Genomic DNA, 18,688 nt, shown 5'->3' with positions numbered 1-18,688 from the left:
AATTGCAAATAATTATCATTTTTTAATAGGCTAAGCTAATAGTAACAAAGTGCCTAAAGATACATTTTGTTATATTTGTAGCTACAACACTGGTTCACCCATTAGGTTCGGCATATTCTGTATGCTTGAATGATTCAACCACAGTAAGTGGTTTTAAAAAACACAACATTCCTCTGAAAATAGCCAGGTACAAAGAGTGGACTGAAAATGAGTGAAAAAGCAGCCAAAGTCCAAAAACGTCTGGTTTGTTCAAGGCAAAATATAAAGAAATAAGTGGTGGCTGAAGACTTTTGTACTGTACTCAGTCCTAAATTCATAACCACACACCAGCTTAGTGTACAAGTATTCCAGTAAAAAGTAAGACTGATGCTTGACTTGTTAGCATCTACGTCATAATTTAAATGTGGTTATGCAGTAAATGTGATTATACACCAGGAGATAAACATTGAAGACACAGCACACCATCAACAGCATCATTTTACTCAGGGACCAAAAGAGGAAAAGTCAGCTTCACATCATATGAAGCTGTAGCAACAAATCAAATCCAGTGGAAACATGGATTGTTAACATGGATTAACAGCTTCCTTTTTGCATCAGTAAAGTCAGCACTAAGGTCAGCATGTCGATTTGAATAATTAATTAGATAGTGTCCGCACACTGTTCAAAGTAATATTTATAAAAGAAAAAGACTGGCAGGCATTGTTCTATTTTTCTTGTAACTGAAAACCAATTAATTTCTAGTCATTCCTTAAGCATAAATCCATTTGAAATAGGTCACAAAAATGGAATTTTGTTTTCATTTTTGTTAACCTTCCCAAATCAAGTTTAAGAGCAATGTGTTTGGCAAGTTTGAGTGTTTAATGTTTAATATCTTTTGGAGAACATCAATAACTTAGCAACAAACAGGCAGTATTTGTTAGTGGGACTCATTTATTTTTATTAAACGGCTGAAATATATACAGTGAACATCTACAACGTAGCTTCCTTGACAGCTGGCTTCCACATCATTTTAGGGAAAATTTGCTCCTATAACTGTGAATTTATACCCATTAATTCCCTGTTAACCTTTTCCTTTCTCCCCTTTGCTCCTCTTCCATGCTAGAGATCCAAAATAGCTGTATACGAGAAGATGTGGTCATATATGAAATCCGCTGAGCCAACTGTCTTCACCAAAACCACAGCAGAAGGCGTGGCAAGGGTCCGAAAGTCCAAGGGGAAGTACGCCTTCCTTCTCGAGTCCACCATGAACGAATACACGGAGCAGCGAAAGCCTTGTGATACCATGAAAGTCGGAGGCAACCTGGACTCCAAAGGATACGGCATTGCAACACCGAAAGGCTCACAGTTAAGGTGGGTGGAATAGTGTAACAATAGGAAACAGTAACGACGCTGATACTGGACTATTGCTGCGATATTCCACCTACCCTGCTGTGCCTTTAATACTTGACCTAAATCAACCTCTCACTGCTGTCTGGTGAAAATTTCTCAACCAAAGAATTGTAAAAATTGACCGAAGTGGATATTGATTGATTCTCGCAAGCGTAAAGTCCCAAATTAACAGTAAATGTTATTGATTTAACACAGTTTATGGATTTATGGCAGTTATATGTTTTTACCGAGCAGCAGTGACTTCGATAAATGTGTTAAACGTGCAAATCATTTGTTTAGTCATGGTTTCTTTTGTTAATACCTTAATTTCTTTTTCCCCCCACTTTCTGCCTTCCTTTTTGTATTGTTTGTAATTCTGTTCGACTCTTTGCTCTCACTTCTGCCATCTGTTAAATCAAAGCATGTCACCTCCACTGTCTTTGTCCTGTGTCGCTGTCATCCATACGTCGCTTTGTGCTTGTGTCCTTCCTTTCTTTTTTGTTGCTATTTTCAACCACCTTTTCTCCACAGGGCCACCTTCCAGGTAACTCTGTTCATTTGTCTGCTATCATCTCACTCTTCCATGATACTGATGATGACAATGATTAAAAGAGAGATTTATTACCAGAGAATGACCACGAGGAGAGGCAGAACCACAGACTGCTGCCACTCCATCCAGAGCCACGGGGGGAATTTATAGACAACCAGGAAAAGAAAAAAAGTGAGGAACAGGAAGCAGAGGGGCCTGTCCAATGGGGGGAATTCAAAGTAAATATAATACAGGAAAAATACAGATCCACAAACAAAAGAAAGACACAGTTTCAATCTTTAAACCAGTTAAATTAATAGATAATTGAACAATCTCAAATTAAAGCCCAACAAACAGAAAAATTAGTAGTAGTTTTTTAAAAGGAAAAAGTGCATCAACATGAAATAGAAACCAAAAGATGGAGGAAACAAATGACAAAGTGAAGTTGGTCATTTTATCTTGTTTTTCCCTCAGTAGACATTTGTTTCTCTGGCTTGTTAACTTGAGCTTACAGTAACAGTCTCAATAGGTTTCACTGCGATATCCTCAGCAATGCAGATAATTCATTTTCCAGGTGACTGTGACAGCAGTAAAGAAACTTTGTCTTCTCAATGTGACAAGTGCCTGCTGAGAGAAAAAAATAATTGACTAAATTCAGCAAAGCTGGACCACTTGCTCACTCCTCTCTCCTCCATCTATCTCTGTCAGCATTTCAGATTTGCCACATAAAAGGCAAAGCACAAACAGCACATCAGCCTCACACCATGTCCTATAACTTTCCCCTGTGCATGGTGCAAAGTTCCTCAAGACCCCTGTCGCCCTGTAGTTTAGCTCTTATTTTCTTAAAAGAGAAAAAAAAAGGTTTTCCCGTTTATGAGGGAAAATTGTGACAGACAGCAAGTGGATAGGTTCCTTTGGAAGCTCCCCCGTAACACATACCTGGGACTATCCACGGTTGTCTCTGGCAGCTCTCAGTCTGCAGAAACAGACTTGCACAAGGCTGCGAGTGCGCACGCCGGGTGAGCCTGCCTCTCCTCCTGGTGCAGTAATCATTTGATGTGATGATGATGATGATGATGATGATGATGATGAAGAAGAGCATGAATGCTCTGCTGACTGAGCTGAACATTAATAGTATTGTTTACTTTCTGCTATATGACTCCTTTTGATGTGACTTTTAATATGTGACTGTCATTATCATGCTTTACAGATCTTTTTGAACTGTTTTCATCCATTCCTCTTATGTTGATGAGATTAGTCATGGCCGGCAGATTAGATCACCCCAGAGAACGCTGTCTCTTCTCGAATCTCTCGAATATTGTTTCTAAGCTCTTAACACCAGTGTACCATCAGACCGTCAGAGATGAGATAGTGCTTCCAGATAGGCAAGTGCACAGACAAAAGGTCAGACAAATAAACAAGTACGCAGCGACTGCTGTGACCGTTGTGCAGAGATTAGTATGGCCGATCAGCATCGCACAAACAAAAGCAGAGCACAGTCGCACAAGAAGAGGATGATGGGCAGCTGTAAAAATCAAAGATGTGGCAGAGAAAGCAGAAAATGACACAGTCATACCATAACTCTTGGCCCTTGTAAACATGAAGCATGATTTTTCAAATAATGTTGCCGCACAGCAAGAAGGTCCTGAGTTCAATTCCACCAACAGGCGGGGTCTTTCTGTGTGGAGTTTGCATGTTTTCCCCGTGTTTGCGTGGGTTCCCTCTGGGTACTCCGGCTTTCTCCCACAGTCCAAAGACATGCAGTTTGTGGCGATAGGTTAATTGATTAATCCAAATTGCCCATAGGTGTGAATGTGGGTGCGAATGGTTGTCTGACTCTGTGTAGCCCTGAGACAGACTGGCGACCTGTCCAGGGTGTGCCCCGCCTCTCGCCCTATGACAGCTGGGATAGGCTTCAGGATGAGTGGAAGTAAATGGATGGATGGATGTTTGCTATAAATCCAGGATGTCAAACTGATTTTACATTATGGGGCACATATGTCTCGCTTTCATCATAAACAGTCCAAACTCCCTTTTCTGTCAGTGTAAAGATGTTTAACTACACATTTAATCCCATTTAAAATAAGAAAAAGAAGTTTAATTTCAATTTGATGTCTCAGTTGTTCTACATGATAAAAAATTGCTGCTGTAGTAAATGAAAGAAATCTGTTAGCATAAATAAATAAATGTGTAAAATTACAGAAAAACGTTCATGTGGCTCGCTACACGGACTCTACTGCAGTTACAATTACTGGAGAGTAATTCATAATTAATAAATCATCATTAAGAAATATTTCTAATATAGAAATGTCTTTGTATTGTTACTTTGGCGTAGTATGGCCATTGGGGGGGCAGAATCTGGCCCTTATGTTTGACACCCCTGCTAAAAACTGTGTATTGATGAAGTAAATTGCCATTCAAACAGATTCAATTAATTTTTGTTCTTTTTTGCATGGAAAATTTACATGTAATTAAATTACTTAAACATAAACATTTTAGACACTCGAGGCCACACACTGCATGCACATCTACAAAGAAGTATTGGCAAGTAATGATTTTGTATTTCATTAAAATCATGCTAGGTATACAGACAAACATACACTGTACGGATGCCAAATAGTTATCCCTGTGTCCCTGAATTTTGTTTAGAGGTCAGTCCCTTTAACAGAGTAAGCAGGGCCTTAGGAAACTGAGGCCACACAAACACAATGTGCACACACAGAGCAATAGGACGACAGGGGGGCAGCAGGAGGGGGCAAGTGCCTCATCAGTACACTACAGAGACCTGGTTAACACACTATATACCAGTAATCTGACACTCACTGTGGTAGCATCTGATTTTAGTGCAGCCAGATACAGAAGAGTAACGCAAGAGGGGTTTTTTTGTAAAACCACAAAACAAATTTGGAAAAAATTCCAGAAGTAAGTCAAGGAGTGATAGTAAGGGAGAGCGTTGTCCGGGGTGCGGTTTTCCCCCTCTAACTCACCTGTATGTGTGAATTCAGCCCATCCTAATTTCTGCTCCCTCTCGTCCTCCTTTTCCCTTTCCTTCTCCTGACTACGGTCCCCCGTCCATCTTGTCTGTTTGTCCCTCCATCCTCTGCTCTGACCAAACTATCTTATCTGTTCCTCCTTTTTTACTTAAAGAAACGCGGTCAACCTGGCCGTGCTAAAACTCAACGAGCAGGGCCTGTTGGACAAATTGAAAAACAAGTGGTGGTATGACAAAGGAGAATGTGGCAGCGGGGGAGGGGATTCCAAGGTTAGCCCTCTCTGTCTGCCCCCCCCACCTCCAGGTGACAGGGGCTGCTCACCAGCTGAGTGGCTCGCGACAGCCCCCGTCCTGGGAGTGTAACACATGCATCTGCCCTGGCAAAGAGTCACGCAGCGTACAGGGAGGATAGAAGAGATAGCTTAAATCTCTTGAGACAACCTGCAGTTGCAAAAATGGGCACATGGTTGCACTGATGTCCACGGTCTGTGACTTTATATATAAGTTCAGACACAATGACAAATGCACTTTGAAGCTTGTTGATACACATACAATGAAAACCCCTGAAATAACTTCTTTTTAAATGAATCAGCTGGCTGGACCTGGTAGAGACCCAGAACCCGATTGCTGGAAAATGTAAATATATCCTACTTTCATTTTGAATCATCAGGGGGGAAATGCTCATTTTCTTTATAATGCATGGAAAAATATCCCTATTCTGAGTAACTGCCAAAATAAATCAAGCACATCTCATGAAGATAACCATTTTAAAGGTGCTTTGCACTGAACTGGTAATGTCCCTCTGACAGGACAGAGTGCAAAGTAATGGAAAGAGGTTTCCCTGATGGATAGCTGGAATAATAAAGAGAGCAATTACTGTCAAGACGGGAATATTTGCCCCCTAGTGGCAGCTCTGGGAAGAGTAGAGAGAAAACAAACAGTCTAGTTAGAGTCAAATGCAGACACCCCCTGAGAGGCTCAGTTTGACTAAAGGCAAGTGGAGAGATGAATAATTAATAAAACCAAAAAAACCAGTCACAGGATATGTGTGATTTCAGCAATTTGGAACATTTTTCAGCAAAAAAAGTTCTATAGTGTGATAAAGAGTCAAATATTTTAATTTCTAAAAGTATTCAGCTAGATCTTTAACAAAAGTTTCATTCCTTTAGTCAGTTTGAAAACTGAGAAATTTTAAATGCAGTCTATCAAGTTCATTTGAACAGGAATAAATTCTACATGCTTGTTAGTGGCTGTAATTAGATACAGGCTTTGAGCTAAATGCATGCTAATTAGTTGTTATTTGTCATGTAATTAATATTAATTATTGTTAGTATGCACAACTATATAAACTATTATTGAAACCATCATTAGCAGTGTATATATTTAGATTTTGTCACAAATCAAAACACTGAATAAATAAAACTTTGACTCTGTGATGAATTATTTCAATTCATCTTTAGGAACACAAGAATTTCATTGCCTAGTTTCATCCAAATATCATAGCAGTCCATCGATTTTAGTCACAGCCCAAAGTGGTGGACTGGCAGTAGTCTTCCTGTTAGTGTATTTCGATGATGACTGATTGTTGATGACTGCCAATGGATTAACCCTTTGATGCTCACCCCAAATTTCACAACTAATGGGGTCAAAACAGTCAACCAACCAACAGACAGAACTACCCATTTGTTTTCTCTGATGATATGCATTAGGGAGAGTTTAAAGAAAAGATCATTTCTGCTTCGACGCATGCAAAGTAAGTTTGCGAACTTCTCACTCTCCCAGTTGTGACACAGAGCTAGCCTGATGCCAATAGTCCCGGTTTAATAGTAATTGCCTCTGGATTGTTGTAGGTTGAGCTGGGGCAGCATGGGTGTGTTACCTGAAGTGACAAAGGTGGGTCCCACTCATATGTCTGTAGCTCGCCTTAGCTCCTCGCTCCCCCCAGCCCCTCCTCAACGAGCATACACACATGTATTCAGTGGGATCCATGCTAGGTCACTCAATCTAAGCAAAAGTTTTTCTTTGTTACTGAGATGTGCAATGCAAATGAGAAATACTCTAATAACATAAAATAACATGACCTATGATGTTATTTATGTTATTTTTACACGCGAAGAACCCCAGTAAACCTTGCAGTTTTGAAACTGAGCGAAGCAGGCGTCTTAGACAAACTGAAAAACAAATGGTGGTATGACAAGGGAGAGTGTGGACCCAAGGACTCTGGAAGTAAGGTCAGTCTCACGCTGCTGTGGCCCGCAGAACGCTAGCCTGAAACTCTCATCATGAATACTACTGCAACTACTGTCTTAGAAATAGCATTTTAAGCACTTTAGATATTTCTTGAATGTGCTCCACATTAAAATTAAAAGAGTCTTTTTGGATGGTGGACCACATTTACCTCATTTTAAATACAAATGAAGACAACAGTCTTCTTCAGTCTCTGTAGCAATCTGAGGCAATTCCATCTTCAAATCAGTTATGTTGAAATGTATTAAAATATGTAAAATCAACGATCTTCACTTCCATGTTTCTATTTTAATCTCATATGCTAGTCCATTCCACATGAGAATGGCACTGATCCTTATGCATCAGCAATATTAACTTGTTGCAATTACTGTCTCCATTTTATATTTGAGATTTAATCAGGGACCAGCTCCCTTGTTTTCTATTAATTTAAGAATGTTTCCATAATGTCTAGATATGTTATTATTTCCTCAAAACTTTTGTTGAAAGAAGTCAGTCAAAATAAAAAGCAATGATCAGCAGCTACACTCATTTGACTGGTTAAATTGACATGCTGTAAAATCAGTTCTGGAGTGTGCCAGGAGCCCAGCTACACAAATATATATAAATTTTTAATAAGGTAAAAACAGAATGTTGCATTTATCATTAATAGAGTTTATATCACTAATAAATAATATAATGAGCTATAAGCTAAGCTAAAAACAAAACACAACAAAATTATGTTTCTATATCTATGATTACGCTTTAGTATTTGTATAAATGGATCTAAATTACCAATGAATTACAATTACAAAGCAACTGGGAAATAACCAGGGAGTTCATACTGCATACCTCCCCTGTTAAAAACATTAATCAAAATTATATTCAAATTTTTTCAAAGTTAAACCTAAAAATTGTTGCTAAACAGTTTTGGGGTTTTTTTGCCCTGCTATAAATATTTGACATGGGAGTTGCTTTAAGTTTTAACTAAAGTACTGGAGCTTTTCCAAAAAATAGAGCAAAGTAAAATCCCCGCTCAGATTAAAATCTTGCTCTACAAATAATTCACTCTTGCTGCACTATTTTGCACACTGTAACATTTCTAGAACTGTTGAATGTTTTGTAGCTGTAGTGATAGATTTGTAGTATAAAGTATTTGTGGAGTAGCAGATGTGGTGGCAGTAGAGATTAAAGTTTTATATGAGTAGTATGTCAGTTTATATAAGTAGAATGTATTACTGTGATCATTTATGATAATACCATAACTTCAGTACCTGTAACCATATTAATTTTTCTGGTATATTCTCCATTTCTCTGTGTCTAACTTACTGTATCTGCTTTTCTTTGTCTGCTTTTTCCCTCATTTTCCCTTTCCCTCTGATCATTCCCTATTCTGTCTCCACCTTCCTCATTGCACCACTCTCCTTTTACTGCTCTCACCTTGAGCCTACTCAACGTCTCACCTCACTTTTCCCCTTCTTCTCTACTCTTCCTTCCTGTCTACCCACCACTTCTCCTCTACCTGTCCTACTACTACTACCCTTTCATCTTTTAAACACATGTTCCTTGAATCCTCCCTCCCTCCCATCTCTTCAGGACAAGTCGTCCCAGGCTCTGAGCCTGTCCAACGTGGCTGGGGTCTTCTACATCCTTGTGGGCGGCCTGGGCCTGGCAATGCTGGTGGCCCTGGTCGAGTTCTGCTACAAGTCACGGGCCGAAGCCAAGCGCATGAAGGTGGACCTTAGCCCCCCCCACTGCCCCAGCCCCTCCCCCAGCACCCAGAATCTAGCCACTTATAGGGAGGGGTACAACGTGTACGGCTCCGAGGGGGTCAAGATATAGGGGTAGGATTTAGAGGCTCCCGTATAGGTGGGGTAATGGTGGTGTTGAACATGGTGGTGGTGCTGTAGATTTTGTACCGACGAGGCTGTCGCAGCAGCCCCACGCAACCGTGTTGTTCTTCATGTGGTGATAAGTATGTGGTCAAGCATTGTGGAACCAATGTACTTTTTAATTTGTTTTTTTATGTTTTCTGCTTCATTTTGGCTGTTTTGGTTATTTATTTATTTATTTATTGGCAGAATATTTTCTTAGACTTTTGGGTTTAAATTTGGTTTGCGTTTTGTCACGGTTACGTCACCCTGGGCTAGACTGGGGTTAGAATTATGTGACCGCAGATTTGGTTCCATCGTCTTTGGCTGCAGATGATCATGATGGTGATGATGATGATGACAGTGGTGGTGATGCTCTTGGTTAATGACTAGGCACCTGCATTGTAATTTTCAGATAACATATTGAAGCCGCGATGCACAACTCCAGCATTAAATACATTTTGATTTTTTAGAACCTTTTTATTTTGAATGAATAAATTAATGAATATATTATTTATTAATTATTTATATATTAATTACCGTAATTAATGGTGTTGGTTTATTATCTTATTTCACATGTGACATCTTGAGTCCCTTCTTTAAAAGTTTCAAGTTTATTACTGCTAAAAACGTCTTCGTTATCCTCATCTGCTGATGTGTTTTCTTGGTTAAACTTTCACAAGGTTTTAGGGATTATCTATTTTCATTTTTTCACCATCCTGAGAGCAAAAGTTTGTTAATTTGGTAGCCCTCATTAAAATCTGTGACTGCTTCCAGCTACAAATTAATTAGCTAGTGTGCGGACACCAATTACTGTGGATTTGGGTCTGACTTAAAATATTTTTACCCAAAATGTGACAGACATCTTATGATGAAAAGCATTATTAAGATATTTATATAACTGTAGATGTCCGTTCTTTCAGCATAACTAGACATCTCATTACTCCCTCTAGCACCACTGCAATACCAGACAAATGGGTAGAGTGGGTTGTTAATAGCACATGAACGCAGATAGAAATTTGTGTTTGGTCCCTCTTAAGACCAGTTAGTGTTGAGCCAATTCAAACTAATTTAGAGCACGTCTGGTCTTCTGAAAGCTTCAGCAAAGTTGCTGCTGCGCCACATTCCCCCTGAAAAATTACCTTAATCAGTAGAAGTACAAATTCTTGAGGGAGATATAAAATGGCAAGGTGATTTTTTTTAAGCCAACAGCAGCTTTTAATTGCTTTTATTTATTAATTTATTTATTTATATATCTTTTGTCTGTAAAAACTTTATTTTTCCATTTATCTTAATTTCAAGTGGAAAGATGAATACAGATATTGACGCACGTAAAAGCTAAATTTTCCAACTACCACATTGTTTGTTAGGTATACCTTTTCAGTTATTATTAACGCAATCCAATCAGCCAATCACATGACAGCAACTGAATGCATGTAGGCAGGTGGACATGGCCAAGACACCTCCTGAAATTCAAAAGTGATTTCAGAAACTGCTGATCCACTGGGACTTGTCCCACACTATCATCCCACTGCTTTGAGTTAACAAGCAACAGTGAATCAAATCTGAAGAGTCTCATTTTCTCCTAAACATTTAGATGGTAGCCTGCCTTGTATCAAAGTTTCATGTTGCTGCTGGTGGTGTAATGGTGTGGAGGATATTTTTTGGCACACCTTGGGAAATTTAAACACCATGTCCAGCCTGAGTACAGTTTCTGACCATGTCCATCTCTTTTTCTGAGCAGAGTGTACCCAACTTCTGATGGCTGCTTCCACCAGTATAATACACCATGTCACAAAGCTTGAATCATATCAAACTGGTTTCTTGAATATGAGTATAAGTTCACTGTATTCAAATGGCCTCCACGGTCATCAGATTTCAATCCAATAGAGCAACTTTAGGGTGTGCTGGAACAGACGCACAAAATGTGCAGCAACCATGTAAAGCTATCATGAAAATAAGGATTAAAACAATCTGAGGAATGTTCCCAACACGTTATTGAATCTATGCCACAAGAATGAATACAGCTCTGAACGCAAAACTGGATCCAATCCAGTGCTAGCAAGGTGTACCTTATGAATTGGCTGGTGGGTGTATACTAAGGTACAGGTGAACACAATGGAAATCCTTTGTGCTAAAAAGTATACGCAAACACCATGAGTCTAAATGATCTGTTAATTCATTCCTTTTATTAAATGTGTTAATTCCTTTTGAATTTATAATAGAATAGCCCTTTGTTGTCATTGTACAATACCAAAATATAATATAAAAAATATAAATAGCAGACAGCAGGAATAAATATAGAGAAATTTATACAAAAACAATACAAAGGCACACATTGAAGAGCAAGTTCCAAGTTACCAGTCTCATCTCTGCTGGCTTTTAGTTGATATTGTGTATCATCTACTCTACGTCTCTATTGTGTCATCCAATACCTGGAGTTGTGCATCCTTACTGCAGACAGACAAAAAAGGCACTTTGGCTTTCCAGCTCTGACAATTTCAAAACAGCCCGGTTACTTACTTAGTTTTAATGCAGACGAATAATTGATGAAGCAAGTACTTCATATGGAACAGCTACTCTGTGATGTGGTTGCAACATGACTCATGTTTATTGTTATATAAAGGAGCAATTAACTAAAGTGAACAGAAAACACTGAACATTTCAGTGCGTAGGAAACCATTTAGAGGCATTATGAGGTCATACTTGATGTTCACCTTGAGGAAAGTAGCAAAATCGATACAGAGGATGCAAAAATAAGGAGAGCTAAATGCGCACTGAATGTTGGCTCTTGACATAAACTGACAGTTTTGAATACGATGGAGAATTCACCAAAGACAAACCACTTTCACAGCGGACCATTTTGGACCACACTCAAAAGTAACAACACTGATGTTAACAGCAATTCCCCAAATGATTATGGTCTGCTATCAGTCATACAAGAATATTTCAAAGAGCAGTGGTACCACACAAAAGAAATTAAATGCATAGGTTATTTAAAAATTCCATGTCTTCTCTTTAATTCTACACTTCACAACCCTTAAAATAAGAAAGCCATACAACGGAAAGGGGAATTAAATAATACACAACATTATTTTCAGATGTTATCTTGTAATTCAAGTATACAAAAGTTCACACAAGAACACCTGATTCGAAGTTTAAGATTAAGAATGTACTATTTTTCTTTGCTAGCATCGTTTAAACAGATTATTGCCTCTAGATGTTCAGTGTACTCAGTTTGAAAACCTCTAACATGATTTAGCAGGCGAGAAATTTTAAGAAAACAAAACATCCCAGAGTAGCTCATCTGTGTGAAGTGTCACCCGACTCTGAGCAGTATAGCCAGTCACTCCCTCTCTATGAATTTGAAACCCTGGAAGAAAAATCACTCCTTCCCGTTTTCCCTCTGTCTTTCCAAAGTCCTCACCATTTCAATCCTGTCCTTCCAAATCCACACCCGAGTCTGTCAGGTTACTGAAACCCAGAACCCAAAAACGCATGGTCACCTATGAAATGCAGTTGTCTAAAACACAAACCCTTCTTGTCTATAGTGTACATGTTTGTGGATTGTTGCCTGCCTCTGTATGCTACAGTAGCATTTGCACAGCGTGGTAGCCTCTTAATGAGATTTGAATGTGCAGTTTAGGGTGCTTTCACACCTCATCTGTTTAACGTAATTCAAAAAGAGGATTAGAGCTTTTTTTTTTTCTAAAATACAAATGAATACTAACATCAAATCAAAACATTTTACATCGTTCTCTAGATAACCTCTAATTTGGTGTCAAAAACAAACTTAAAGGTTTCCTGTGGCGTTTTTTATCATTAGTACCACAATGTATGATTGCCTGTTTTATTTTATTTTGTTTGCATCATGCACAAGAATGCACATGTACTCTTGCTAGTAATCGCTTAGCACAGCAATTCACAAAAAAGAGAAGAAGTGCTAGCAAGTAAAATGTAAATTAGAGTTCAGTCAGCACCACTGTGATGTAAAGATGTTATTTCCATTTGCAGTGGTTTATATTTGGAGAGCATTGCTCTCTTCTGGGACTTCCCTACCCTTTCTCACGCATATGTGGAAAGCATAAGTCAGGGAGAGCACTCCTCCCTGCCGTTTCATCTGCATATAGGAAAGCTGCAGGAAGGCTGAGCACAAGCAAGAGCCTTGATATGGATCTAAGCAGGCATTAAGGACAACAGCAAATTACTGATTAAGTCGGACACAACAAGAAAGGAGGAGATGGATTGGAGGTGGGATGCAAAGCTGCTTGCAGATGCATGCATTACATAGCACACTCGGTCAAGATGTCACATAACAAGAAGCCTACATTCCAGGCTTTTATTAGCAGCTTTTATAATGCTCCCACAGCCTCAATGAATGAAAGTTTTTAAAAAGTAATGAATAAACTTTTTCTTTTTAAATGAAGTTTGTTTACACGAGAACTCTACAGGTCACCTTTAACAAGTGCAATTTCAAAATTTGATATTTTCCAGGCTATTGAACTGAAATCCATGACCCTTTTTTTATTTTGGTTTGTTTAATAATTAAAAAAAGGAATAAGCTTCATGTCTCATATTTGGTCAGCATTTTACAATAAGAGACTTGTTTAGCCACGTACGACTTTACTAACTACTTTAATTTAGGGGACACCTGAAGGGGAGGTTACGGTGAAGCAATCCTGAAGTAATAAGGAACTGCTGAGTTAAGTAGCATCTCCCAGCTGGGTATTTGGTAAATAATCATTTTTATACTATAAAATCCAGCATCAGGCATTATTAGGGTAGAACTGATGAATAACTCATTAACTACTGGGTTGCTCCTTATTCATTCATTTACTACTACAGCTTCTATTCCTACAACCAAGCAATTGTTTGTGTCTCTTATTGTAACGTGTTTTCCTTATATGTTGATCTAATGGTCTTTTTAGAGGGATCAAAAAGATGCTGACTAGAATTTACCAAACCACAGGCTAATGTCTTTGTTACTTTTGTTAAACACCCTTGAATACAAAGACATGTACTGAATAATAATAATAATAATAATAATAATAATAATAACAAGTGTAAAAGGGAAATTAAGTACGTGATCAGTTTGAGAAACGGCAAATGTTTCAAATTTTTATTTGATCAATTATTTAAAAGAAGAATCCATCATCAGAGTTGCCTCTGATTAGCTTGATAATTAATTAAATCCTTTATTTGGTTCCTGTAGCACTGGTTTGCTTATGTACAAACTCCAAACAGCGAAACCTTCTCAATATAATTTTAACTATTTCAAATATTTTATATGTCTACGTGATCGCGCCCTGAGACCTTTTTTTTGTATTTGTGAGCCTAATATGTGTAGTGTGTGTACAGGCACATGCATGTGTAAGTGCTTTTTGTGCATGTGTTTGTACAGAAAGTTGTCGTTTTAGTTGTTGTTGCATTTGCTGTGCGGTGTTTCTGTCTATGAGAGTGTTTTCTTTTTCTCAAACGATATCTCCACTCTGCTATTTCCTCCCCTTCTCCTGTCCTCCCTTTCATCTCTCCTCATGTAGCTGTCTTTTTCTGAAGCCATGCGGAACAAGGCTCGTCTGTCCATCACAGGAAGTGTGGGGGAGAATGGCCGCGTCCTGACGCCAGACTGCCCCAAAGCTGTGCATGCTGGCCACGCCTCCCTCCGACACCCCGGCCTTGCAGTGGTCTCCTCTGGACTGCCCTGAAAACCAAAAAACACCTGCCGTGCCTTAACAACACACAAACATACTAGGACTTCGACAAAGACCCAAACACACACTTACATACAAAAAGATCTATATATATATGCTCACACACCCGCACGTACATGATCATAGCAACAGAAGCTCAAATATTCAGATACAGAGAAACACATTTTTACATGAAACACACACACACCGCATCATCATTTCACATTTCCTGCTGCCACTGACTCATTTTACAGAAGACTGATGAATACAACTGTGGAGCGAACGGTGTAGAAACAGAGCAATGGACAACTATGGCGTCACACTTGCCTGCAGCATTCTTTTCTTTTTAATTTTCTTTCTTATCTTTTTTTTTTTTGAGAGGATGCCAATATCGCGAGATCATCGAACCAACAGGAAAGCCAGCACAGATTCCCATGAACAATGAGCTGTGAACACGACCATAAAACTGATCATGATGATGACAGTGAGAAAGATGATGACCACAGCCGACGAGAGGAAAAAAAACAAAAAACAGACAACCAAACTACTTAGCTCCCGCTCTCTCGTCATTGGACAATAAGCCACACCCCCTTAACAGCGCCTTACTAAGACGACAAACATTGTTTTCATCATAATCATCATCACGGTCGTCATCAATTTAACTTGCCTGCGAAGAGTGCCAGCTAGTATAACCCTTAGAAGACCAGAAAACTGTAAGCTTGAACATTTGGACTACTCAGCCATGGACTGCTCAAAATGAATGAAAATGCTTATAGAATGGTTTCTCTCCCCAAACCAGCGAGTTAATCAATATAGAACAGAAGTAACCTCCAAAACACAGACTACACAGGGGTTTGTAAAAGAAAAAAAAAACGTGGTGATTCATGGAGCCCCTCATCAACAGCATCAACATGACAGTAGAAATTCTAAATAGCAAAGTGATGAGTACTTATTTTGCCGAGTGGGTGAGGTTGATAAATAGAGAAAAAAAAATAAAAAATACATGGGCAGATCTCAAATGGCTTCCTAACAAAGTGTTTCTCAGCCTGACAACTGGGATCTTACAGACGTTTGCAGAAGAAATGAATGAGACGTTTGAAATACGTTGGGTAAAAATCTTTAAAAATGTGGGAACGCATTCATTTTCCACTGTAAAAGGCAACTGATATTTGAACTATAAAGGCCAACTTTGACAATTTCCAATTCAGTTCAACTCAAATGTGCAGTTTGGTTGTTATTTGAGATCCTCCATCTTTTCCAGTCGCTGGGAAAAGGTACCATATCAGAGAGCTTGCTTTTTAAAACTGTTGTAAATAACTGCGTAGCAAAACAGAATTCACCTGTCTTTTTTAATCATCTTAGATAACAATTCATTGCAATAATGAATATAAAAAAATGCCACTACTTGTAATTAAGATGAAATTTTTTTTATAAATCTACATATTATATATAATACAAATAAATAAATATATATATATATATATAAAAGCCTATAGAGAGCTATAGAAAACATTGATCACTGATTGTCAGAGGCCATGGCATACATTCTGTTCAATGGCTGTTTTTTGATAACTTGAAAATATTGAAATACCACCGTTTTCATGTGTCTGAAACAACACTGAATGTCCATCTGGCACTCACAGAGACACACACGTGGAAACATGCGCACATACATAGTTGCATAGACGCGGTCGGCTCAAACCATAGAACCATTAGTTATTCACTGCTTTACACTGTCTAATAGTGTCTTTACCCCCCTCAAATCTATGTTTTGTTAGCTGCAAAGTCACTTGAAACAATGTAAAAATGCCACTGTTTATGACTGTACGTAGAGGCGGTAGATCAGTTTGACTGCTGTACTGCTGGGAAATAGTTTGGGGCATCTTCAAAAGTGTAGCACTAATGGTGCTTTTATTTTTTTTTTAATCACATTTTGTCATCGCGTTTCGTTCACATTCATGTTCAAACTGAACGGGTTTGCGCTTCAATAAGTGGACTATGTTTTCCCCCGAATCTATATAGTACGGTACATTTTTGGGGACCTGAAAATAGAAAAATGCATATTGCATTAAAGACCGGTGTGTAGGTGTTAGTGACATCTGGCTGTCAGATTGGAGACTGCAACCAGCAACAAACTTACAGTCAACGTCATTTCAACAGAAAAACACAAAGGCCCTCTGGCATTTGGCTGGTCCAAACCTGGCAATATCCAATGAAGACGAGCTGCTTCCTGTGTATGTATGAAGGGCTCATTCTAGAGTACTGAAACACAGTCATTCCAGGTACAGGTTGTTATATAATGATGAAAACATGCTTAAAGAAGCACTCTAAATCCTGCACACTGATCCTTTAATATCTGAGGAAATCTTGGTAAAAAAATAAGGGAAGTAAATTAGTGCAGTTATTATACTGCAATACAGCTAAAGCATGATGCTTAAGATCTGTGTCATAATGCAGCCCGATACTGTATGTTTATGTTTTTTGCCCTTCCAATTTTGTTATTTTATAGTTTGTCCTTTACCCTACCTCTCACCTGCTTAGGCCATCATTGTTCCTTCCCCACGTTTTGTCTTATCTTCCTTTGGCTCGTGTCTCCCCTAACATGCAAAAAGCTCTGTACATAGCACATCTCAAGAATGATTTCTTGAAAATATTTTAATTTCTTGCCCTAATCCAATGCAAAGTAACAGGCTAGAGATTAATCAAGAACCTGAGACACCGGTTGACAATCTGAGTTTCTTCTAGCTCTGCGTTCTCAGCGTTGCTTTCCTTCTGTATCATAACCTTGTCTGTTGAACTCGCACCTCATCTTGTATTAGTCCTGCATCAGATCTATTCAAGCCAAACAGACAAACACATAAACAGAAAAGAACCTCTTGAATCTACATGTATTTCCGACAACAGATTTAAACTATCCATAAATTTTACCAGTAAAGTAGAAATTTTCTACTCACTTCTCGGCCGAGGGGATCAGGAGCCTGCAGAAGTACTGCACCAATCCAGCATGAGAAAAAATGCTCAAATAGTGGGTTTCTTACAGTTATCATTAATCCAGCTCACTAGACCAGAAACACCAGACACTTCAACCTCACATGATACTGTTGCCTTTTCTTTTTTTTTTCATTTATTTTATTTTTCACCACCAGAGCATAAGATTTTGTGCGAAGACAGCAAAAAGCTGACCGGTGGGTTGTCAATGCTCTGGCTTTAACAGTTTCTTTCTTCCTTTATTTCTTTCTTTCCATCAGTTTTCTTTTTTCTAGTAAAACATCAATGCTCAATCTCCTGTCTCTGTCTGTGCTTATTTATCCAGTAATCTCAATTCTACACCTCCAACAGCAGAACGGTGGATTCATTTTCAACCAGATGATGAAATTGATATTGATCGCTTTATTTAATGGTTTGTTTCACAATGAAAGATCCATAGTCAAATATACTTAACTGGACTGAGGTAAGTACTAACTAAGCAGTATGAAACATGAGAAAAAAGCAACATAGAAAGAAGGAAAGAAGAAAGCCAAGGAGTTCTACAGTTTGGACAGATTTAGACAGACTCCCAACAAAAGTACTGGATTAACTTTGGAATTGCAATCAACTTATAGCCACAGTTTTCAGGGATTCAGAAGTAACTGGAAAAAATTTAATTTTATCAATTTTATTGTTTTTATCTATTTATTTATTTAACATGAAAGTGATTTGAACTCGATCCCTGTAGTCTAGAAACCCTGAGCATCACCAAATGCTGTGTTTCCTCCCGTGAGATGCTCTGTTGCTGCTTGTTTGTGGGTCTTTCTCCATTTTTGTATTTAATAATTGAAAAGCATGCTCTACTCATATCAGGTGACTGACTTCACCATTGAAATATACAGATTTTTTTTTTTTTTTGCCTTGAGAAACGCTTGGTTTTCTTGTGTATGACTTGAGTCATCATCCTTTTCACTGTGAAGTGCTGTCCGATCAATTTTGCAGCACTTGGCTGAATCTGAGCAACGAGAGTCAACAGCTCCACTGGCAC

At 38.5% G+C, this 18,688-nt stretch overlaps 1 protein-coding gene across 4 annotated transcripts in view; it reads left to right on the top strand.

The window, feature by feature from the left end:
• The window catches only part of gria4a (glutamate receptor, ionotropic, AMPA 4a), a 123,771-nt gene extending 105,817 nt beyond the window's left edge, over window positions 1-17,954 (top strand). The window contains exons 15-18 of one of the 4 annotated variants that reach the window (XM_026193618.2): window positions 1,103-1,350; window positions 7,006-7,120; window positions 8,709-8,846; window positions 14,524-17,954. In XM_026193618.2, the coding sequence (XP_026049403.1) occupies window positions 1,103-1,350; window positions 7,006-7,120; window positions 8,709-8,846; window positions 14,524-14,688 (666 nt within the window). In that variant the 3' untranslated portion in view covers window positions 14,689-17,954. Of the gene's footprint in view, window positions 1-1,102; window positions 1,351-5,044; window positions 5,160-7,005; window positions 7,121-8,708; window positions 8,957-14,523 lie in introns of all 4 variants that reach the window. The other 3 variants (XM_026193617.2, XM_026193621.2, XM_026193620.2) reach the window with 3 other exon arrangements.
• The last annotated feature ends 734 nt before the right edge of the window (window positions 17,955-18,688 follow it).

Source organism: Astatotilapia calliptera, chromosome 14 (genome assembly GCF_964374335.1).
Source record: "Astatotilapia calliptera chromosome 14, fAstCal68.1, whole genome shotgun sequence".
Classification (NCBI taxonomy): domain Eukaryota; kingdom Metazoa; phylum Chordata; class Actinopteri; order Cichliformes; family Cichlidae; genus Astatotilapia; species Astatotilapia calliptera.
This window is presented reverse-complemented; position numbering and strand designations above follow the sequence as displayed.